The 25351-nt window shown below is 37.2% G+C and overlaps 1 protein-coding gene across 4 annotated transcripts in view; it reads right to left on the bottom strand.

Annotated features, from left to right (window-relative positions):
- Positions 1 to 25351, bottom strand: part of CHRDL1 (chordin like 1) — a 117733-nt gene that overhangs the window by 16907 nt on the left and 75475 nt on the right. For all 4 annotated transcript variants that reach the window (XM_040999705.1, XM_040999706.1, XM_040999707.1 and 1 more), the window contains one exon: positions 6169 to 6236. In XM_040999705.1, coding sequence (XP_040855639.1) covers positions 6169 to 6236 — 68 coding nt within the window. The remainder of the gene's footprint in view (positions 1 to 6168; positions 6237 to 25351) is intronic.

The raw sequence follows: 25351 nt of genomic DNA, 5'->3' as shown, positions 1-25351 counted from the left end.
TGAAGAGTATTCTGGTTAGAGACTCCAAGTCATGAAGGTGTAACAGAAAACATAGAGACCATAAAAGGGAACAGTTGAAGGATAACAGTCTAAAAGGGAGTTGGAACCAGATCATGAAAGACTTTAAATGATAGACTAAGGAGTGAGGACTTTATAAGGTAAGAAAGGGAGGGGCTGGTGTGGAAGTCCTTGAGGACTTTTTTGTTTTGTTTTGTTTTTTAGTTAAGTAACTTGATCAGAACTGCTTCGAAGCATTGAACCTTAATGTTGTGTAGGTTGAACTCCTTGGGAGTAAAGATAGGAAGTCAAGCATAGTCTCAGTCAGATGTACTGAGACTCTAAACACAGGCAACAGCTCAGGATCTCATAGAGAGCAGAGATGCCCTATGTGCTTGATCAATAACAGAGTTGACAGTCCATGAGCATATTAGAATGTAAGTTCCACACAAAGCTGATAATTTGTTTTGTGTGCTTAGAACAATGCCCAGCATTTAGAAGGTACTCAGCTAATATTTGTTAAATGAATGAAACTATGATTCCTAAAGGAAGTTTACCATTTTTAGTACAAATAATTCAACTACTACTCCTGCAGCAAGAGTTCGAGCTGCTTGATGAATTCACTGCTCTGCTACCCACCCCTACCCAGAACCAAAAGATAGAATGAAAGAAAAAAATGGAACATTAGGGCTGAAAGCCAAATAACACTAATTATAATGTAGGAGCAATTATCAGGGACAAAGGGGGGGCAGCTTAGTAAAAAATCATTCACAGGCAATTTAAAAGGGGAAATCATTACATGAAATGACAGAAATAGCATGGAATCTTGAGAAGAAGGTTATGAGAGCACCTGATCCCACCATCCTATAAAACATTTATTGAAATTATGTGCCATACACACACATTACAAACTTAGCTTTGGGAATATTATTAGTCTCTTGGTGGGAGGGCAGAGTGAACAGGAGCTCAATTAGGGGGAACTTTTCAGCCTGTTGAAAAACATTATTCTCTATATTTCAGAAGAGCCCCTGCTGTGGCATTGCTATAAAAATTTACACAAGTAAGGATTTGCAGGAATTTGTTGTCATGCACACAGACAGGATTCTCGGTGCAAATAATTTTTCATTCCCACGACGACTTGATACCTTTTTTTTTTTCCCTTGCCATGATCATTCACATTCCACAAGGGTTTGGCAAGACTTTGTTATAAAGGAACACAGAGGGGAAAGTTTGTGTAGTGTATATTCCACATTAAAAGGAAGGAGTCCAACAGGAATGGAATTAGACGGAAGGTCACTGACCCCAGATAAGTTGCAAGCACAAGAAGTTCTATGATTCACAATGCTGAACACAAAACGAAAAGCTGTTCTTCAGCACCAAGGTACATGCTAAGGGTCGGAAAATGATCCAAGCCCTCCCAGCAAACCCCACCCTGTTCCAAAGACTCAGGAATTTTGATTACAGGCCCTATGAGAGATCACTCAGCCCCTCCACAGCTTTATCATGTTGAAAAGGTTTTTTTCCCATGAAACTTTTTGTTTTATAGACAGAGAAACTGATACTAGAGAGGCGAGGTGATGTACTTGGGATGACAATGAAAATTGAAGTTTGAGAGATGGTAAGTGTGAGAATGGGAGGCAAAGAGAAAACAAATAGAAGAGGAGGAAAAGGAAAGGCGAAGAAGGTTTAAGAGAGGTTGCTCTTAACAAATTTAGTGATCCACTATCACAAAGAAAAGTTCTTTCAGGTGCACAAAACACATCTAAATGTAAGAATTGGAACTATGAAGTAAGTTTATGTTGGTATAAAGGTTTTTGAAATCCATGCATATAAAACATCCCTCCTCCCATATCCCCACCCCCCAAGAAAAAGGTCATGGAAATTGCATATATTCTGAACAAAACTCTGAATGGTTTCAAACATTTTTTGCACCAAAATAAATTCATGTTTCCTTTTAATTTCTTAAGAACTTGTGGACGTTTCATCCTAGAATTTTCGTTACAGTGCTCACAACCACACACATTGCTGCTTCTGTACCTTGCCTGCACACTAGAGTCACCTGGGGAACTGTAAAATACACTGATGCCTGGGTCCCACTCCCAGAGAGTAATTGGTCTGGACTGATGCCTGGATATCAGGATTTTTAAAATACTATCTGGAAGAATATTTAGGCATGAGGTTTGTCTCTAGTAGGGGTCACCTCCTTTAAAAAATATATTGGAAGAGTTTGACTAGGGACCATTCTGACCTGGTAAATTACAGCAAAGTAGCAAAAAGCCTTTGGATAGTTGTGTGAAACTGAGGCTTATCTAAAGACCAGCTGCAAATAGGCTGCTTGAGAGAGTAGGTCAAAATCATTCTGGTGGAAAGGACCACAAAGCTGTGCTTTGGTTTTATTTTGTTTAATGGTTTCACATATTATTTGCATTTTTAAATTATCAACTTTTTATTATTTTATGATACATTTTCATATATTTAAGAAAAACATGTGTTTGAGATGCGCCTTTTAACAATTTGCTTATTTTTATTTGAAAGGCAGAGTTATAGACAGAGAAGAAAAGGCAGAGAAAGATCTTCCATCCACTGGTTTACTCTCCAGATGACCACAAGGCTATAGCTGAGTTGGATCTAGAAGCTTCTTCTAAATCTCCCATGTGGGTGCAGGAACTCAAGGACTTAGACTATCTTCCACTGCTTTCCTAGGCACAATAGCAATGAGCTGGATCAGAAATGGAGTAGCCAAGCCTTGAACTAGAACCCATATAGGATGTTGATGCCTCAAACAGAGGATAACCTACCATGTGTTGCAGCACTGCCCTCATACTTACTGATTTGCTGACTAGAATCCCTAAGAAGTATTTCAAGCATTGAGGGTGGCTCTGAAATCATTTTCTGGTATGGGGAAATCCCCAGGATCGTAGAAGCTCCCTGGAAATAATTCCCTTGCTTGATTTTAGGTATAGAATACAATAGTTTTATTGTTTGGAACTGGAAAATCTCAGTCTTTAGACTCTTTTTAAGAGCCATAGAGAGAGTTTTGAGGTTGCGACGCTGTACTATACATCGGCAAGGTGCTACCATTCAAAGAAACTGGGCAAAGGTATATCGGATCTCTCTGTGTTCATTGAAGCTTTTGCTATGTCTTTGATACATGCTGAGAATATATTCTAATCTACACACCTATGAAAACTTTATATATTACTCACCATTATCCTGGGACTATTCCTGTTTGGAAATTTCATCCTCAACCACTGTTCTGACAACATGAATAAAATGTGCATTTCTTTCATGGTTCATGCTGTCTCAATCCTCGAATCTTCAATTTTTCTAATGATAAACTTCCGTGTAATCTACTGGCAACAGCAGTCAAAAGTTTGACTGTTGTCTACAACAACATTATTCTTACTCTCATGACATGGCTTCCCATTCCTGCTCATCAGATACTATACACATAAACACACAAACACCCCACATTCCCTAATGTCACAAGCACCAATGCATGTAAAGCTACAATGTAGAAATTAAACAACAGCGTTTGCAGTTTTCACAACAAAATCATATTTGAACCACAATTTTCCCTTAAGCTGACGGTTTTCAGCCCACTTGGCAAAATAAACCAATCATCTGTGTTGTACAGAGGTTTTGCTGGTTCCCTGAAAATAGGAGCAGCATACCAGAAAACCGAGTCTATTGAATAGGAAATGCGCTGGTAGGGCTGTGCCTTTTGCTCCCACACAGGAAGTTGGGCTTGCAAAGGATATTTAGAAAAGATTCTGCTATCTTCTCATTTAAAGTTTCTCCAGATCAAACAACAAATCTAAAGCTTTTCTTTCTGATTTGAAACAAATTGCTGTGTATTAGGAAGAATGAAACCTTCACTTTCCCACCCGTGCCACTGCATAAATTTTGATTTACCTTCTTCACCCACTTATTCAGCACATATTTATTGAGTGTTTGCTATTTGCCAGTTAGACATTTTTCCATTACTAAAGACACTATTATTCAAATCATATCCCATAATAACTATTCCTTTTAGAACAAAAGGAAATATTTATTTATAATAAAGTGGAGCCATCTGGTTTTTTGGCCTACCAAGACCAAACATTTGCTTCTAAAGAAAAGTTTCAAACCCCTTTAAAAATCAATAACCATTTCAAATCTGTGCTCTGTACCTGACCTCTTTTGCTACAGGAAGTCCTGGATTAAGTCAAGCCCTCTGACTAGCAGGTTAGGAAGAACAATGATGCTGAGCAAAGTAAAAAACAAACAAAAATAAGGAGCACCACCACCACCACCAAGACCAATAAGGTAGTGACAATACATAGTATGGGGCTTCTTAGGGAATAGGATATATATCTTAAGATGAATAAGCCCAAAATTTGGTTTAGAGAGACATCTGGTTAACAGCCATTAACTTAGCAACTTTCAACTTCTTACTGCAAAAGAAAAAAAAAAAAAATGGAGCTCAGACAAGAGAAAATTTACAATACAAAAAAAAAACCTGAGACTGACTTCACAACATTTCAGGATCTGGAAGGAATCTTACTTGACTGTAAAGGAGATACAAAGAGAATCTTTTCTTGGGCTCTATATTAACCAACAAATAGGGAAGATTGTCCTCCCTTGTGGGATGTTGCTTTTTTGAGTTGTCCAAAATAATGTTTCAACATTCATCCAGAGACAGCAATGTCCAGAACACAAAATTGCTAGAGAATAGAGCAAATAAAAAATGCTCAATCTCATAGCTGAGCCTTTGGGGTGGGTGTTCGCAAGACAGGGCATGTAAGTCAGAAAGAGCCAAGTGATTACCAGGAATCCCAGACTAAACAACATGGTGATGTTTGTCTTGATTATTTTGATGACATCCCCTATCATTCCCTACCTCACACTATCACTATCCTGGACTCCCTAGTTTCCTGTTTCATATCTAATACTTGCTGAGAACCAATCTAAGGTTTTATATTTAAATTTTATTTTGTGTAAAACTAATTCATATGTGTGGAAAACCTAAAATAATAGATAAAATAAAGTTAAAGATTTAAAGGCTGCCTTTTCACTTGCTCACTTTTACTCCTCTGAGAGTACCAGCCTTTATATGCTGGTATGTGACCTCCCATGTGTTCTTGATATGCACGTTACGCATAATCGCACACAGTTTTTACATAAAATAAAATTTTATACTGCATTGATTTCTTAATATATTACATCTTGAGATTGGCACCACTTTACTTATACTTGGATGCACCATATCCTTTTTAACAACTTCACAGTGTCTAAAGAATTGAGTATCTTTAACTAAGGCCCTGTTGATAGACACATATGTTGTCACTTTTTCACACTTACTGAAATAATGCTTTTCACACTTACTGAAAGTCCCTTATACTTCTTTCATGTAAAGGTGTGATAAAAATTTGCTTATGTGCAATGAACACCTCTTTACATACTGTACACTTTTATAAGTACCTTAAATATAATAGATTCTTTGCACTTTAACATTTACTGTTCAGATTTTAAGAAGTTCTAAATAAAATTCATTTTAGATATGTATTTTTAAAGAGAGGGATTCTATTCTGTCAATTACTTCAGAATACAAAGGAACAAAACATGCTATCACCATGCTTATGGAGATATCTACTTCTGAGGTTTAGTCTGAGATTAAGACTAACAACAATAAGGAGACACCACAGAGTAAAATAAAAGGAAGAATATGGCTAACTTTCTTCCAATTACATGATGAAGAACCTAAGGCATAAGAGATAATTTAAATAAACATAGCCACAGAATCCATTAATCCCATTAAAAGGATGGAGTGGACTGACTTACATTCTTACAGAAGGTCTTCATGGTAGAACACTGTGGTAGTGGTTTGCCTTCCTTACAGGGAACATAAAAATGGTAAATTACCTTGAAAGGATATCAATTCCTGGTCTAGATACAAGGGTATGGTAATAGTTTCTTCATGTTGATGTGCTGACCCTGGTTGTCAATTATACAGTGCATTTAGATGGCTGCAAGTTGCTGCTCTTATTCAAATTTCAGAAGAAGAGGAATAATTGTGTCAGAAATGGGTCCTTTTTTTTTATTTTATTTTCTGGGATAGTAGCCATGGAAAGAGAAAAGGTTGGCCTGATGGTTATGGAGTGTTGAATTATTTGAACTCTTCACACTTACTGCTTCTCTGTTGGCAGGTTGCCGGAAGATATCACCATCAGAATGTTCCCACGATAATTCTCCATCTCCTGTTTATCAGAAGGAGAAAAGAAAGAATTATACATACATAGAAGGGAAAAATATCACCCTTGTGACCCAGCAACATTTTTGGTACTATGATCTGATCCCAAAGTTCTCAAGATGTTTTAGCTTTTGTGGCTGCCCTTCAAAAAACAATGCTGAAAGTTTTCACTGGGTGTGCCTCCTTTATCAAAACAACTTTGAACAAAGTGGCCACTTTCTAAATAGACAATCTAGCAACATCATTGGTGACTTAGAAAATGAAAGGGAAAATGATTGCTTTTTACATTAATATAGACCTCATTGTCATTTCTATTTATTCAGTGAAAGTTAAGGATATTGTACCTATTATTTAACTTGTGCTTAAACTACCTTTAAACAAAGAGTTTTGAAGATTTAGTCTGTTATGATTTGTTAAACTTACCATCATATGTCTGAGAAGTTATGATTTGATATGAAATGTAAGGTAAAACCTTCTATGATTAGAGCATTTACACAACAAATACCCAAGATTCTCTTTTATTTTTGCTTGACATACCTTTCTTTAGGTCAATATGACTCACTCTTTGGACAATCAACTCCCTGTCAATGTCATCTAGTAGACTAATTTTTTTTCAGGAAGCTTATCAACTTTCAGTCTTGAGAGTGACAAACTCACAAGAGATATGGATATGCCTTAGCTGATTTAAGAAGAAAATCAAGAGGACAAATTCCAAAACATTACCATGTGTTACCTATAATCAAGCAAGCCAAGAGCCAATTTTCAGAGATATTTGCACCATTAAAAATATGTTAAATATGTAAAGATAAATTTAGTATTTAACTAAAAATGTAATTGAATAATAATATAAAAGTACATATATGTCTATGAATGTAGATATATAGACATGTAAAGAATTTTCCATTTGAATTAGAAATTCATCTCTCAAGTTTTCAAAAACCTACCTCTAAATAATCACATATTACCAATTCAAGTATATATTGGTATTCTTCAGAAAGCAATGTTATATCATTGGCTTTAGGGCTTAAAAACTAGTTTTATAGCAACATTAGGATCAGCTAATGTTTCATAACAAAGTATATTCTTACACCCTTTCAAATATGATCTTATACGAAAAATATGAATTTTGAAAATTTGACTCTGATTAATAGAACAAGCTCTCTAAGTCACCGCTTTGGTTATATAATGAGATCATTTCCTGATCAAAATATTGAATGGGTTCTGATCCAACACCATCACAATTAGCCTCTACCTCATTTTTACTGAACATGGGTTCTATACTCTATCATCTCAGTTGTTCTATAACAGGAATCCTCTGATCTTGCTCTTCGTTAAACACATGACTCCCATTCTTGCTTCCAAACTTATTTCATGTTGCTCTTCTTTGAATAACACCTTCCAATCTTCTCCTACTAATGACTAACATTTAGGTTTGTTCCACATACAAACCCCTCCCCAAACACATATTTTTGATTGGCTAAAGGACTCAGGACCACACAGATTTAGTAATGTATATAACTTCATTCATCACTTTGTCCAACTGCTCCACTTGAGAGGTGCAGAAACCAGTGGTCAGAGAAGGTAAGGAGCCATACATAGCCAAATAATGAGTTTGTAAGAATTAACTTTGAAACTCCATGTTCTCTGGTTCCCAATTAGGTATGAGAGTATTTTAAAACTTTGGTGGATAACGGAATTAAGGGCAAGAATATTTTGGTGTAAAAAAAAGAATCCATGCATGGAGGGGAGTCTTTAAAAAAAAAAACAACAGAAAATACATATTATGGAAAAGTTATGAATGGATTTTAAAAGGTTTTGTACCAAAATAAGCTTGCTTTTTAGTTCTATTTTCCATGAACTTTCTGAAGTACTTGCTTATATATACTCTGTGATGGAATTTATTATTTTTATTAGTCAAGGCCTTAACACTATTATGTGTTACAGTGCCTGCCACATAGTAGTTACTCCATAAGTACTTATAAAGTAATGAAACTGAGTCTTCCCCTTGCCATCCTGACTAAAAGTTGCCTATCATGCCCTTTCCTTAGCACTTATCACTGCCTTACATCTTGTAACTTGCACTTCATTTATTAAGTCTATTAGTTTTCCCCTATCAGAATTCTTCCACAAGGACAACAATTCTTATTTATCACGTTCTCTTATGTAACCTCAGCTACAGTAGTGCTGAGCATTTGATATTCATTCAATATTTGCTGAAGGAGTGCAACCTAAATACAATATTGTGTGCTCTTAATGATCCTGGAGCATTCCTTGTTTCCCTGGAAAAACTGTAACCTCCTTGAGACAGAGTATGTCTTTGTCTGTGTATCCCCTAACAGCATTGTTTCTCAAAGCAAGGTTCCTGAATATGCAGCAAGAGTATGTTAAAAACACTTGAGAAAAATACACATTTAAATCCTACCTCAAACTTAGTAAGTCAGAAACTATGGCCTGGAGGTAGTGGATCCAGGTTTTAATAAGCCTCTATAGGGGATTCTGGTAGGTGTAGGAGTTTGAAAAGAACTGGGTTGGAGCATACAACACATTGCTAGAAACTCATCAAGAGCTCAAAACACACATTGAATTTCAGTGCAGTCAAAACAGAGAATTAAGTGCATGGTCAATAGTATAATATTGTCTTCTTGATTAGCCTGTGACTTAGTAAAGAAAGTTGACAAAAACTGCACACAGATTCACATAAAATCCTGACTTACTGATCACTTGAAGAGTCAAGGTGCTTTCTTATCACTACAAAATAATGGCCAAGAGCCAGTTAACATGTATTGAATGTTTCTTGGGTAGAGAGCCAGATGCTAGAACAAGAGGAAAAAGAAATCATGCTGGAACCTTACATTTCAGAGCATTTACACCCTGGTTGGAGAATGAAAGAGAGGGGTGAAGAATGAAGGGGTGAAGAAAGAGAGGGGTGAAGAGAGGGTTGGAGAATGAAAGAGACTCCTGATTAGGAGATATTTAAAAAAGCAGGAGGGATTAGTCAGATGTGATTTAGAAAGATTACTAAAACAATCATGAAATTACATTTTTAGAAGTAGATCTTGGAGGGCATAAACACACACAGAGAGAGAGAGAGAGAGAGAGATGTGGGCAGAATATCTCAACTGAAAGGAATGGCATTTGCAAAAGATCAGAGCTTTGGAAACAGCAAGCCATAGATGGGAGAGAACAAGCAGGTGTGGCTTGAATAGGAACTTTAGATGTGGAAACAGGAGTTAGGGAACTGGTGATTACAGAAGAAAAAAGCAGGAGGGAGAAAGGGAGTGAGAGGGATAAGGAGTGGGGCAAGTTGTTGAACTACATGGGGATAGTAAATAATTGTTGCATGGAGTTCAAAAACACCGACGAATTAATATTTGATCCTGCTATTGGAGGTAAGGGTATCTAGGACAAAATGATATTTGGCAAAATTTCTTCTTACAATGTAGTGCAGACTTTTAGGAAGCAACTGTGATCTTGGAGGTCAAACAGAAAGATGCTACAGAAAATGACAGGCCACATGAGAAGCTGCTCAATAATACAGCAAAGGGGTAAGATACACAGGGAAGATTTGATCACGAAAGGAGAAAGGTAAAGCAGAAAATTGTATAAAATGACTCTTTGGAGAGCTAGGGAATGCTACTAATAGTGATGGAGTGACCAACACAGTCCTGCTTTAGTGATGAGTCTGAGCCTAATGAAAATGAACTAAAAAAAGATGAGACACTAGAAAAGGTTCACCAGCAAATGACAAAGCAAAATTTAAAATCTGTAGGATGTGTTTTCAGGATTAAATTAAGTAGCCAAGTGGGAAACAAATTACAAGGGACAAATGGCAAACAGCTCTTTTTAACAAATGTCACTTGAAAGTGTTAATTTCATGATTACAATTGAGAGAGCGATGAAGCCTAACCACTAGACCACCAGGGACGCTCATGATTACAATTGACAAGAAAGGTTTATGTGGCCTTTATATGGCCTTTGGAGAAGTTCAGTTTATTGTATTTAGGCTGTGGATGTTTAAAGGGGTTTTAATTAAAGTGCAGTCATAATGTCAAAGCATTACAAAATCATATACTGCCTATTGCAAATGCAATGAAGCAGGTCACTATCAAGCATAGAAACAGAGTATTAATCCACAAGTTCAGACGAATGTGCCATGACCAAATAACTTGTGGATATAAATGTGTGACTAAATTTGAACCACCTCAGTTCATTAAAAGCTACTAGAGCCATTCCATTACTTCTGAGTGAGTTTATTCACAATCTATATATCTTACATAAATATATGTAAACACCAGGAACTGCTAGTATTGTTTCCTGTACAATATTAAAGTCACCAATGTGGATTATTTAAGCTCGAATGTTCCATTAAGTAGCCTCTAAGGATTTCAACATTTTTAGTTATTCTATTTAAATGATAGTCAACCTGAAGACATTTTAGATACCAATATTTTGTTTGGTTATAAGTGGCTTTTAGACCTCTGTAGTTTTTGTCTGGGTAGCTGAAAAGAGTTCCCATTTATTTATTTACAACCTTAGATACTTTTAGAAAAAATAGGTACCAATAACATGAAAACTTGCTCCTTATCTTTTATTTTTAATTCACTGTTATATTTATCTTGAGATTGAACATCTTCATTCCAGCCAAGGCATTTTGTAAAACTAATAATGATTCTAATGGAGACAGATGAGTTCTAGTTAATTCCAAGAAGCAACAAGATGTAATTTTAACCAATTTTTAAAAACAAATTTAAAAACAACTTCAGCATACTGTATGTCAAACAATATTCATTTAACCTTAAAAGCCACATGTGCTGTTTATTCAAACCTCAATTACACTCTGAGTGGTACCCTATGGAATTGGAATGATTTGGCTTTTTTGGTAACGGGAGAAATGAAGAATAATTATTTGAAAAATGGTCAAATGCTGATCTGATGTTTGGATTGTTTGTAACTCCCATGGCTTCCATTACTCTTCAGTTGGCTTGATAAGGACAGAGAAGCAAGTCCTGTCCCCTCAAAGGAAATAAGTGCAAAACGAAATTCTGAGATACCCTGAAAGGGAAGTATCAGATAGCAAAACTACGCTAGCAGTCGATCAATTCTGAAACAAATGAGACAAGATATAGGGTGACCATAAGACCCAATTTATCTAGAACAATTAGATCTCTTTCCTATTTCTCTCAAAGACATTAATTGTCGTGATTGTAAAAATATTTTGATTTGGATGGTCAGCTATATAGGTTCTAACCATAATACAAATATTAAAAACGATATGCATCTTTCAGATGTGACTTAGAAGAGAAACATTCAGAAGAATGAGTTTGTGTAAGTAAAGTCCAAACAAATAGTAAAAGGGCTTTTCAGGAAAAGTACAAAAGGATATTAAGAAAAAAAAAACTACTGTGGAATTTCCACCTCCTATGTCATCAGGTTCTGCAGTACGGCGTTTAATTGCCTATATTTAATAACCAAGCTAGATATTAAGCAGAAGTTTGGATCAGATGATATTAAGAAGTCTCTGCAATAAATATAATTCCATAGATTCTACTGGAATGGAGTGTGCTGAAATATATATGTTAAGTTTTAACCAATATTGATATAGATTGTTTACTGATAGACTTCTGAACCCCAATAATGATAAACAGTATTACAAAAATCTTCCAGTGTCATAAAATGGATAGCCATTGCTTTTTAGAACTTACTTTATTATCAAATAAAATATTTTATTGCTTATACTGTCAATGCAAGCCATTAACATTATAAACAAAATATTTGTTTGAGAAATATTAATGCACATCACAAGGGGAAACTTCCTGCCAACAGTAACAAGCCAAATCTGAAGAGGAGTCCAAAAGAATTTATCCAGAAAAATCAGCAACTCTTACTTTTGAAAAAAAGTACATTTTGAGAGTACATGTGTTTGCAGGAAGAGAGAAAATTAAGAAACTATTATATAGCCTGTGCTTAAGACCCACAGTCATCTTTCACAATGAAGATGCTGTTAAACAGATCCAAGTTCATGGATAAAATGGGTTTGGGCTTCTCAGAGCAGTCCCAATGCATCTGCTGGACTGTTACCATATCTGGCCCCTGGGAGCAGAGTCATCACAGTCTGTTCCTCCAAGTAGTCTTAGAGAAAACAGAGTTCCCAAACTTATTTTACTTCCCCAAGTTCACAGGCAATACAGTGTAACAGCTACAAGAACAGACTGGAGCCAGACATCCTGGATCCAAATTCTGGCTCTGCCCCTTCCTGTCTGTGTGTGACTTTGGTCAAGCAAATTAATCTCTCTGTGCCTTGGCTTTTTTATTACTAAAATGGAGACAATAATTGCTACTTTACAGGGTTGTGACGGTTAAAATGAATTACTATACGCAAAGCACCTGCATATGGTAATTGTCGTGTAGGTACTAGCTATTACTCCCTACCCTTACCTCCAATTTTTCTGCCCACTCTTCCATTTTTCTCTTCAGAAATAACTTACATGCAGGAAAAAATCTCAGTTTAAGGGACTCCGATAAGTATGCTAGACATTGAACAGAGCTGAGTTTGGATTAAACAAAGAAAGATTAGGAAAGAGAAAAATTCTACCTTCCCACAGAAAGGCAATTATTACATTTCTGGATCACCAGAAGCCCAGGTTCTGGAGACAGGAAACAATGATTGTTGAGATATCTTCAAGTCAAACCTAGTAATGTGGCTTGGAGTCTCTCATAATTATTCTAGTCCTGCTTTTGCTTTCATCTTTTTAGAAAACAAGACTGAATCTTAGGTACAACTCTTTTTTTTTCCCTCTTGACTAAAATGAGGCCAAAATGGATAGATCTGCTTCCTCAGGACATTATAATTTACATAACAATAAATGTGTCAAAATTGTAGTACCTCAAGGAAGTAGAGTGCCATGCTGACACGTTCATGTATTGAAAATGAAAAGCAGAATTGCTAAGGGAATGTCAGCGATCCAACCATGTATACAGCCTAGTCAATCTGAGAATTAATTAAAAGTAGGCAGTTTTGTGGCCGGTGCAGTGGTTCAGAGGCTAATCCTCCACCTGTAGTGCCAGCATCCCATGGGTGCCAGTTGTAGTCCTGGCTGCTCCACTTCCAATCCTACACACTTACGGCCAAGGAAAGCAGCAGAGGATGGCATAATTCCTTGGGATTCTGCACACATGCAGGAGACTTGGAAGAAGTTCCTAGCTTCAGACTGGCCCAGTTCTGGTTGAAGTGGCCATTTGCAGAGTGAACCAGTGGACAGATCACTCTCTGTCTCTCCTTTCCCTCTGTAACTCTGCCTTTAAAAAATAAATCTTTTAAAACAATCTTTAAAAAATGAAAAGCAGCCACTTTTAAGATCCCTCTTTTTTCTAATAAAACAGCACTTTGGTTTTCTGGCAACCCTGAAGAGAACTGAACTCCTTGGTAGAGGTGAAAGACAGGATTTGGTTTTAAAAATGAAAGCCAAGTAGAACATTCATGTAGTCATACTGGCACTTCGCTTAAATCAACCGATGATTATACAAGGGTACAGTAAATGTTCAGTTTGGTGCAAAAACTTTTTTGCATACATAGTTTCTCTATAATATGCATTACCAAAATAAGTATATCTTTTAATTTCTTTTTTGCTCAGATGCTTTTAAACTATCCTGATATCAAGTGTCCACTTTTCTTGGGTTGTGGAAACTCTGTAAGTTCTTAGTTACAATGTGGGTAACATGCAAACATAATTCTCTGGCCTGGCATTACTTTTTCCTCTTGTTTCTTTTCTGTTTACATTGCCAGTCAACCAATCAGATGCATTTCCAAAAATGTTGCAGTCTAAGCTCTTGATGACTGTTCTGATGTGAGTAATGGGCACATTCAATGGTGTGTTTTCAGGCAGCCATGACATTCCTTGAAGTAGTTAGAAAGAATAAGACTGAAAAAAGAGTGATTTTTAACTACCCGTGCAGAAATAATTGCTCTGAAATGCTTCACTGGAAATTCTTTATTTTTGCTGTAGAACCAGACTTACATATACACACGTAGGGTCTCCAGCCCCACAAATGGAATGGCACATTATTGGCCCTGACAGGATATCCCAGATGGCCAATTAGGAATCATCACTATTAATTTGTTAAGCTCAATATGAAAGTCGGTGTTGTCTCATTCACTGTTTGAAGGGATTTCTAACTAGAAAGAAATTGTCTGGACATAAGAGGTATGCCAAGAGAGATGAAGATGACCTTAGAGGGCATGAAGGTCCTATGGAGATGAATTCTGAGCACAAGATATGGGCAGAGAACAAAAGTGACCTGGAAAGTTTCCATGAATGGGAAAAGAACCCAGTTGGGAATTATAAAAGAAAGAGGTCAGAATATTAAATTTCAGAGATAGTTCCATATTAATGAATGTAAATGGTTCATGTTTGAAAGAAAATTATTAATGGTGGTCAGACTACTACATAGGTTTGAAAAGTATTTCAATGTAGGTTGAAGTCTAGATTAAAACAGTAATTCGAAAATATGGAATTAGTTTTTAAAATTTTCACTGTATTGTAGTCAGGACATTTAAAATTGGATCTGGTCTCTTATCAAAGTTCTTATGTATATAGTCTAGCAATATTAACTATAGGCACAATGTTATATAGCAGATCTCTAGAACATATGCATTTTGGGGGTAGAAATAATTATTTGATGTGCAGAGGAACCAATGAAGAGACACAGAGCCAGAGGGATAGTTGCTCAAATCACTGGTTAACTTTCTAAATTCCCACAATAGCTAGAGCTGGACCAGGCCAAACCTGGGAGCCAGGAATTACATCTATGTCTCCTACACGGGTGGTAGGAACTCAGCCACTTAAACCATCACCCGCTTCCTTCTAGGATCTGCACTAATAGAATGCTGGAATAGGAAGCCAGAGCTGGGTATCCAACTCAGAAACTGTAATACAGGATGCAGGCATTATAACTATCATCTTCAACTCTAGGCCAGATAGTCATTTCTTAATTTTTACTTTTAAAATAGTCATCTCTCAATTTTTACTTTTAATATGATGCTTCTTGTGAACAATATTTCCTTATGATCTCCATGCCCAGGAATTGTTGGTGTTTCTGAGAAAATGTGGACCCAAACAAAACAACTTGAGATCGAATTTCCAAGTTCTACATTTGGAATTGTTCAATATTTTCCCTAGTTTTGTTTGATTTCAAGATTTTTGAAAATTTGAAATGCATGATCAATAGATATATAGGTAAATGTGTATATACATATATTCACCTAGAGGAACTGTGTAATGGAAAGCAGCACACCAAAAGTGAAGATACATTGTAGTATACATCTCTACTCCTGAATAAAAGGAGGACTCCCAATGAAACTGTTAAATATATCTTGATAATAGGATGCAGGACCGTGCCATTGTCTATACCTACAATGTCAGGATACACTTAATGATGGACTGAGGACTGCTGGTGAAAGACTATGCTATTGAAAAATAATATGGGGGGAAGAAATGGGGGTGGGACAGGGGCAATATGGAGGGTCAAAGGGGAAATCCCTGAACCTATGGAATTGTGTCATGAAAAATAACTTTTTTAAAAAATGAAAATTTGGCTTTTATGAGTAAAAACTAAAGTACCTCATCAGTCCTCAGATTCTAGCAAAAGTAATATCCAAAGTACAAATCTTCAAAGTTTCTCCCTCACTCTCTTGCTTGCTAGTTACAAAAAATGTGCCTTGAGAAAGAGGCAGTCATCTTAAACACTGACAAATTACTCTTGCTTTCAGTTTTCATTACCTTGAAAGAGGTAGCAAAAATATTCCCATTCTGGGTCTGGTGTGATGGCTCAGTGGCTAAATCCTCACCTTGCACACACCAGGATCCCATATGGGCACTGGTCTCTATCCCAGCTGCTCCACTTCCCATCCAGCTGTCTGCTTCTGGCCTGGGAAAGCAGTAGAGAATGGCCCAAAGCCCATGGACCCTGCATGCATGTGAGAGGCCCAGAAGGAACTCCTGGCTCCTGGCTTTGGATCAGCTCAGCTCCAGGAGGTTGTGGTCATTTTGGGAGTGAACAAGAAGATGCTTCTTCTTTTTTTTTTTCTGTCTCTTTCTTTCTTAAAGTCTGCCTTTTATAAAAATAATTTTTAAAATTCCCAGTTTGGGCTGATATTATATTACTTGCAATGGTGGCACCCTATATCAGAGTACCAATTTGGGTGCTGTCTACATTCCTTCCAATCTAGCTTCTAGCTAATATGCTTGTGAAGGCCACAGATTTTGATTCAAGTGCCTAGGCCACTATCACCCATGTGGGATATCAGAATTCCTTAAGCTTGATTCCTGGCTTAAGCTTGGCCCAGGACTAATTTTTATAGTTTTTTGTTTGTTTGTTTGTTTGTTTGTTCGTTGTCATGCTGCCTGGCTAAGCCATTTCACTTTGGCACCCTAAGGGTCAAAATAGGTCCAGGTTGCCCTCAGACCTAACAGCCAGTAGGTTCTGGCAAGTTCAGCAACACCAACAACCTAGTTATTTAGGACACCTGGTGTCTCCCTAATCCTGGGAACTGCTCAAACACGAAGCAGGAGACAGGTTGTACAGAAAACGGTTCAACCACTGCAAAGGATCAGAGGAAGTGGAGATTGGTGAGCCAGGAGCTGGGGCTTTGGAGGCCATGGTGGGAATCTAATACAAGAGCCCAGACTTAAAACTCACTGGATGGAATGGCACAAATGACTGCAAACAAAAAACTGGGTAGCAACTGCAGTAAGTAAAATCAAACTGTAGACCTGTGGGTGACACAGCTTAGAAACCTGCCCCAAGGAAAAGAATCTGCTAACCAGAAGTACAATGACCAAGAGCAAAACAAGAGACAGAGGCACAATGAGTATTGCTGAAGATTCCCCTGCAAAGGAGCAAAATCCTTTGCCAACCTCAGAGTTAACTGAAGAATACATCGAGAAAATGTGAGGATACAGAATTCAGAAAACTATTTACAAAGCTTCTTATCAACAATGAGAAGCACATAATACAGGAGTTCGAGGAATTTAAGGAATGTGTCACAAAGTAAATAGTAACAATGAAACAAAATCAAGCAGAATTATTGGAAATGAAGGATGCAGTAGAAAGGGTCTGGCACAGTAGCCTCCTGCATGCACATGGGAGATCCGGAAGAAGCTCCTAGCTCCTGGCTTCAGCTCACCTTAGCTACAGTCATTGCAGAAATTTTGGGAGAGAACCAGCACATGGAAGATCTTTCTCTCTATCTCTCCTCCTCTCTGTATATCTGACATTGCAATAGAAATAGATAAATCTTTAAGAAAATGTCAGTAGAAAGTTTTAACAATAGAATGAGTGAGGCAGAAGAATCTCAGAATTGAAAGATACTTCTTGCCACAATGGTGAAAAAATCAAAAAGCTGGAAGTGGAGCTGGGTCAAGATAAAAAAAATGTATTCAAAATTAAGAAACAATATTAAAAGGCCAAATATAAGAGATATTGGAGTTCTAGAAGGCACAGAAAGAGAAGCTGGGTTTAAAGATGTATTCAATGAAATAAGAAAGGAAAACGTCCCTAATCTGAAGAATTGGGAAACAACATTCAGGAGAAACACAGAACTCCCAACAGTGTTGACCAAAAGTGATCTTCACCACAACACATGATAATCAAGTTCTCTTCAATTGAACATAAGGAAATGATCCTTAAATGTGCATGTGAAAAAATCAATTGACATTTAAAGGAATGCCACTTAAATTCACATGAGACCTCTCACAGGAATCTCTACGGACCAGAAGAGAATGGAGTGACACATTCCATATTCTAAAAGGAAAAAAAAATTGTCAGCCCAGAATGACATAGCCAGCAAAGCTTTCCTTTGTCTTTGAAAATGAAACAAAAATTTTCCACAGTAAAGAAAAGCTAAAAGAATATGCCACTTCCAAACCTGCCCTATAAATGATACCTAAAAGATGTTCTCTAAAGAATAGTGCCCACCAAAACTAAAGGTAAATGTGAAGAACATCGCAGTAAAATAACAACAGAAGACTAAGTCAATGAACAACCCATTGGTAAAATGACAGGAACAAATAACCACCTATTCATATTAATCCTGAATGTAAAAGGCTTAAACGCATCAATCAAACATTATCATTAGTAAACTGGATTAAAAATAAAACCCATCTATTTGTTGCCCACAGAAGACATATCTCACCAACAAAGATCAGCAGAAACTATAGCTCATAGATTTTGATGTTTTTGTTTATAGTTTCATCTTTTCAAAACTTTTTTCTCACATTAAATTCTTCACTGACTCATGGGTCATACCATTGCAGCATTTCCTTCAAGAAGGTTCTTGGGTCTGGTACAGTGCCCTAGTGGCTAAAGTCCTCACCTTGCATGCACCAGGATTCCATATGTGTGCTGGTTCATGTCCTGCTGGCCCCGCTTCCCATCCAGCTCCCTATTTGTGGCCTGGGAAAGCAGCCAACATGGCTCAAAGTCTTGGGACTCTGCACCTGTGTGGGAGACCTGGAGGAAGTTCCTGGCTTTGGGTCAGCTTAGTTCCTGCTGTCACAGCCACTTGAAGATTGAATCAACGGATGGGATCTTCCTGTCTGTCTCTCCTCTCTGTATATCTGACTTTCCAATAAAAATAAATAAATCTTCAAAAAAAGAAAGTTCTTGATTTTCATTTCTTCAGCAACATATTAGTCATTCAGGACATGTTATTTAACTTCATGGTGTTGTTAATTTCTTTTTTCTTCCTGATGTTGATTTTGTTTTGTGGCTTTTCATTTAAGGGGATGTATAGTGGCTGTGTAATGGAGACTGTCATATCTACCAGCATGTTATTTTACTTCATGTCATGGTAAATTTCTATTTTTCTTCCTGTTCTTGATTTTGTATTATGGCTTTTCATTTAAGGGATGTATAGTAACTGTGTAATGGAGACTATCATATCCAGATGTGAGAATACAATGCAGTATACAGTTCTACTCCCAGACAAAGATGGACTCCCAATGAAACTGTTTACTATATCTTGACAAAAGGATGCTGGACTCTGCCACAGTCCATGCCAAAAATGATGGACTTATGACTGTTTATGAAGAACTGTTGTATTACTGTGGTAATATAGGAGAAATCAGTGTATTGGGTGAGAGGATTTGGGGAGGAGGTAAGGGAAATCCAGAGCCTATGAAACTGTATCATATAATAATAATAATAATAATAAATGGAAAAATTAAAAATAAATGTAGCAGAAAAAAATAAATTACACACCTTCAGTTATTGTGTAAAACAAAACAAAACTGACTAAGGTACATCCATGAGCCACACCAAGACCTTAAGGTGGTCACAGATGAAGAAACTCAATGAGTAGTCATGATTAGGCATATCCATTAGAAAAGTTTAAGGGTAGCTGGATTATTGAAAGATTAATGGGATTAATGGAAAGTAGAGGAGAGGAGGAAAACTATTCCAAACTGTGGGGTCAAAGAAAGGTATATAACAAGAGGGAAGGTGAAAAGGGGACAACATATCACAGGACAAAGCTGAGAAGGTATGTTTGTGTCAGATGAATGAGGATGGGTAGGTCAAGGAAGGATCAGATTGTTTTATAGGGGCCAGAGAGAGAGAGAGAAACACCAGCTGGTTCACTAAGCGTGCTTCACTAACTGAGAATGTACTTGGCTGAAAGCAATAACCAGGAGCTCAATCAGTATCCCTCATGGATGTCAGGAATACAATTAAGTCATCATTGTAGCCACTTAGAGTCTGTATTAGCAAAAAGCTGCAGACAGCAGGACAGCCACACAATCAAACTAAGCACTCCTATATGGGACACAGACATTTAAATAGTGTCTTATCCACTAGGCCAAACCAGAGGGCCCTGAGGAATTTAGATTGCACAATATGGTAAGAAAAGACAGGCACTGAACTACATTATCAAATCTCCCAAAAAAGCGTAAAGCAAGAATAATGTAGAGACTGCCACAGCATCATTGCACGTGACAGGAGTGTTTCTAAAGTGGCAGCAGAAGTTGGGGATCTTGGGAGTACAGGACTGTCAACATTTATCTCCCTAATTTTTGAGTCCATCTTCCTTTAGCCTGGAGAGCAGAGACAAAGGAGGAACATGGTGTGAGTTAAGACCAGAGAGACAGTTCCAGGAATTTTTGCTTTCCTTTTCATTAGATTGTGTTGCTTCAATTACTGGCTTTTATAACAGTTTTTCTTTGTGGAATGTAGCAGTTATGTGGACCACTGGATGCTACATGATGATGTTTCTCACTGAAATGCCATGTGGGCTGATTTCATGTCTGTTTCTATCTACCATTGCAGCTCCAGTACTGGCAATGCCAGGTATTTAGTAGTTGTTTTCCAAATGTATGCTGAATGAAATCAGATACATATTTATACTTGGGCCTCTTTAGGCCTAGAAACAGAGAGGAGTTGAACATGTTGGTCGTTGTGGTTGAGAGTGGGTTGAGAGAATGGAGCCTTCATGGAAAAAGATGAGCAGTGTCAATATTTTCTTAGGGCTAACAGCATATAATGTGCCAAGCATGTCTCATTTCCTCCTTTGCACTAGAAACATCACTTGGCAGGCTCCTATGAATGGACTCCAATGGGTAGTGCAGGGAGTAAGAACCTGGAATTCCCTCCAGACTGACTAGGAAACATACTATTTATCCATGGGCATATCACTTCTTTGCCTCAGTTTCCTCACTTATAGAATGGAGATTAAAATGGTTTCTACTGCTGTTGTGAGGATCAAATGAGTTATTCTAGTAATAAGCCCTTAGAACTGCTTGGCAAGTAGCAACTGCTACACACATACACTGTTTAACAAACGGCATATTTAGCTTTCACTATGGTCCATAGCCTACTCTTAAATACCTCTCTCTTGTCAAAGGTCCAAGTATATAGCCTTCTCCTTTGCTTTGGCAAGTCGGCAGGAGACAGGAAGCAGACATGATAAATGGTTGAAGGAAGCTGGGTGTGGGTTTGGGTTTGAGGCCTGCCTGCCCAAAATGTGGCATGGCAGTAGCAAAATCTCTGTGAAGAGATTTTTTCTTCTGATAAAGTTTCCCTTGAGGCTCCAGTGGATGTTGGCACTCTACTTCTAGACCAGATGAGGTTTGCTGAAGTGCCAACAATGATCTGTGCCACTCTTGCCAACATTCCTGACTGTCCTAGCCTCATAGAAATGTCTAAACAACTGAGGCTGGAGCTGAGAGTCAATGCATACCTAGTACTGCTGTGTAACCCAGGAAGGGGGCACAAATTAGCATCTGCTAACAGTGCATGGAAGTCATTTCAATGGAGCCATTTATACTGAGGTCTGCAAGCCCAGCACTCAAAGGTTGCTTCTTCTTCAGTGGTTGGCCCTTATTTAGGGTGGCCAGCATAGGACAGAAGTGTCTGAGTTCCCTGCTGTATGAGTAATGATTACACAAGATACCCCTTTGTAAAAACATCATTTCAACAGACAAAAATTTCTAGGTGCGTCAGAAATGAGGACTTCAAAAGGGTTTCAACCACATCATATACAACTAAAACATGTAAAGAAATAGGAGGCAAAGAGAAAACAATCTTTATGAAAGTGTAGGATTTAGTCTTTATATAAAAAGATTAAAGAAAATGGTGTATCTAGGCTGAAGAAGAGAAGGCAGGGAAAGAACCAAAGGAATCCTCACACTATATGAGGGAAAAATACATGATCAATAATAAGTAGCTTTTATCTGTTGCTTCTGAGGACAAAATAAAAGCGAAGTAATTTAAGTTGTGACAAGACAACTAGAAACAAGATAGTCCTAGACTCTGTCACAGCAAGAAAGACTAGAAATAAAGTTCTGTCCACAAAGATGAAGTAAATAAAAAGGTAAAACTGCTGGAGACAGAGAAGATTCAATTCTATTGATCTCTAGAAGAATAGTACAATCATTATATCATTATCATTTATCAACCAATATTAAACGTCTCTTAGCACTTTTATGCCATGTGAATTCATCTTTACCGCCATCCATGGGTGGCATTATATTTTCATTTGTATAGCTGAGAAAATACAGGTTCTGCATGGGCTAAGTAATATGTCCAAGGTCAGAGCATCAACAGGTACTAACTTTGCCACATAAATCCAATTCCTCTGGTTTCAGGACCTACACCCTATATACTATTTTGCCTCTCAGAAGCAGTAATAAATCCTTTTGCAGTTTCCTTTCCTTTATCAGATATGTTTCCGTTTATATTTCACTATTTTTTTTTGCCCAAACAAAATAATGTCATCTTAAAAATGGATTAGAGCAATTAGCTGATTATATTAGCAATCACAGGTACAAGGATTTTCTTTTATCTGGGGAATACTCAAAATAGATAAAAGGGTAGACGGGAAAAAAGGGTGAGAAACATTACGTCCATTTTTCCTAGAGTCTAATAGCTGTAGTGTAGAACAAATATATGAAAAGCCTTCAAAAACTTTTTGTCATGATGAAATTAAAAGATAAATTTATTTTGTTAAAATACTTTTTAAAAATTCATGCATGGTGGGGCTGGTATGTTGGTTCAATTGGCTAATCCTCTGCCTGCACACCAGCATCCCATAGGGGACTCCACTTCTCTTCCTGCTTGTGGCATGGAAAAAGGAGAAGAGGAGGGCCCAAAGCCTTGGAATCCTGCACTCATGTAAGAGAGCTGGAAGAGGCTCCTAGTTCCTGGTTTCACATCTCTCAGCTCTGGTGATTGTGGCCATTTGGGGAGTGAACCAGCAAATGGAAGATCTTTGTCTCCGTCTCTGCTTCTCTGTATAAATCTGCATTTCCAGTAAAAATAAAAATAACTCTTTGAAAAAATAAATTTACACATGGCGTTTTCATAATATACACATTCCATGAACTTTCTGAAGTACTCTCATATCAGATCATACTGTGATAAACAGGTTTGGAAAGCTGTAGGACCTTGTCAATGCATAAATCAAATTAGATTGTAACCGAATCCTGACTGACTCAGGAGGACTGGTACAAATAGATTATCAAAAGCAATGAACATATACTAGTAGTCAGAAGCAGGCTATTCCTTCCAAACAAAAATATTAATTATGTTGTTCTAATGTGGAATAGAGAAAAAAAATAACCAGCATAAGACTCAGGAGTGACTTAGAATAATTCCCTATTGAGCATAAACCAGTGAACTTCTAGTGGATACTGCAGTCAATTAATAATTCAGGAAAAAATATGAAAATCTTTTCTTATTTTAATAATATGTAATTCAAATTATGCTGTTTAGCAATCTTTGAAAGTGAACTTAGTTTGTGTCTACCATGGTGGGGCAAACAAAAGTGGATCAGAGAATGCCTTTGCCAAAAGAGATTCATACAGTGATATGACTGATCAGATACTGACACTATTTAAAAAGAGAGACAAAAGATAATAAGGTGATAATGGTACTGGAGAAACACAAGTTCTGTTCTAAAGTGTTCTAAAAAGAAGGTAGGTTTACATTTACACTTAAGGTGACCTCTGAAGAATACGCTGGATATAGAGGTCCATAAATTAGGTACAAATGTGGGAAGGTGATGAAGAGAGAAAGATTTTCCAGCTGATAGTTATCAAAACGTGACCTGAGGATGAGCTATGTTAGAAACTACGGAGGCTGCATTTGAGCTAGTTACTGAAAGGCTGTCAGAACTTTCACAGGCACGGAATGGTGGACGATAAAGGATTTTCCAGAAAGAGGGAAGATTCACTGCTCTTACCCTACTGTACAAATGCAGGTGTTAACTTAAGCAATCATTTTTTCTTTTCCATACAGTTCTTTATCATAAAATGTCTACCATTCACCACATACTTGATTGCCATATGGTTAGAATTAGCTGCTCTGAATATTCAGAGACTAAAATTGGTTACTTTTGCTTTTCTTTTTTAAAAATTGATTTTATTATTTTATCATATAGTCCAATAGGCTCCGAGATTTCCCTTCTTCCCTCCCCACCACCCCCTACTGATTTCCCCCATATTATTATAATAGTATAGTCCTTCATAAACAGTCATAAGTCCATCATTCTGATATTTAACTGTATCCTGACATTGTAGATATGGACAATGGCAGAGTACTGCATTCTATTAATATAGGTTTCAGACTTTCAATATGTATGTTAATGCACCAAACTCAGATACAAAACCATCATTCCAAGGAGTTCTCAAATCATCTACTTGGTCGTGAGAATAGTTTTTCAAATTGGTGGTCCATAAACAATCATTTTGCATCAGTATGCACAATGAGATCTTTTAAATTAGGATCATTTCAAGGCTCCTGAATCAGAATATCTGCAAAGTGTTGCAAAGTTTTGACTTTCAACACATTTTCCAGGTAATTCTGTAGCACACAAAAGATTGAGAAACACTGAGAGGAGAAGCAGACAGCAAAGGCAGAAAGGCTCAAGAACACAGGAATGTGACTGAAACCAGAGGCCTGTGAATGGAAGAGTCAAAACCTATGGAGGTGAATTGGGGAAGACCATGCAAGGCCTTCTGCATCAGTATCGAGCGGCTGACATATATTGTAGTGAAAACAGAAAGGCATCAATTTCAGGAGTCTGGACTAGCAGGATTCAAATCTTAGTTCCTCAGCTCACTAACTACTTGATCCTGGACAAAATTCTTAACCTCTCTCTGCCTCAGCTTCCTCATAATAACATGGGGATACTAATATTATGCAGCACACAGTGTTGTCATGCGATGAAATTAGTTCATGTATAGAAAGTTTTTACAACTGAAACTAGTTTATAGTAGGTATTGTATGTGCCAGCATAATGTCTTATGTTGAAGAAAGGTATAATGATATTAAGGCTCCCTATTTGGAAGACTAAAAGAGCAGTGGTGCATGAGTCATTTACATGTCCCCCTACAAGAAAGTCTTATAAATTTTCCTCTAACTTGGTACTTTTTAACTTTGCCTGCCCATTGGAATCACCTCCCCCTTCTGGCCTAGGTATAAATCTATAAAGATTAATTCCAATACACGCCCATGCTTGATAGTCAATGCTCTAAACATAAGTTAGATTTGTCTGCTTGTCATTACTGAGTGTTCACTACATCAAGAAATCATCCTTGGTTCTTTTCTTGCATTGTCTCATTTAGAAATCAA

The sequence above is a fragment of the Ochotona curzoniae genome, unplaced genomic scaffold (genome assembly GCF_017591425.1).
Source record: "Ochotona curzoniae isolate NIBS_2020 unplaced genomic scaffold, NIBS_Ocur_1.0 scaffold_1852, whole genome shotgun sequence".
In the NCBI taxonomy this organism is placed as follows: domain Eukaryota; kingdom Metazoa; phylum Chordata; class Mammalia; order Lagomorpha; family Ochotonidae; genus Ochotona; species Ochotona curzoniae.
Note: the sequence above shows the minus strand (reverse complement) of the source record. Positions and strands in the feature narration are given on the sequence as shown.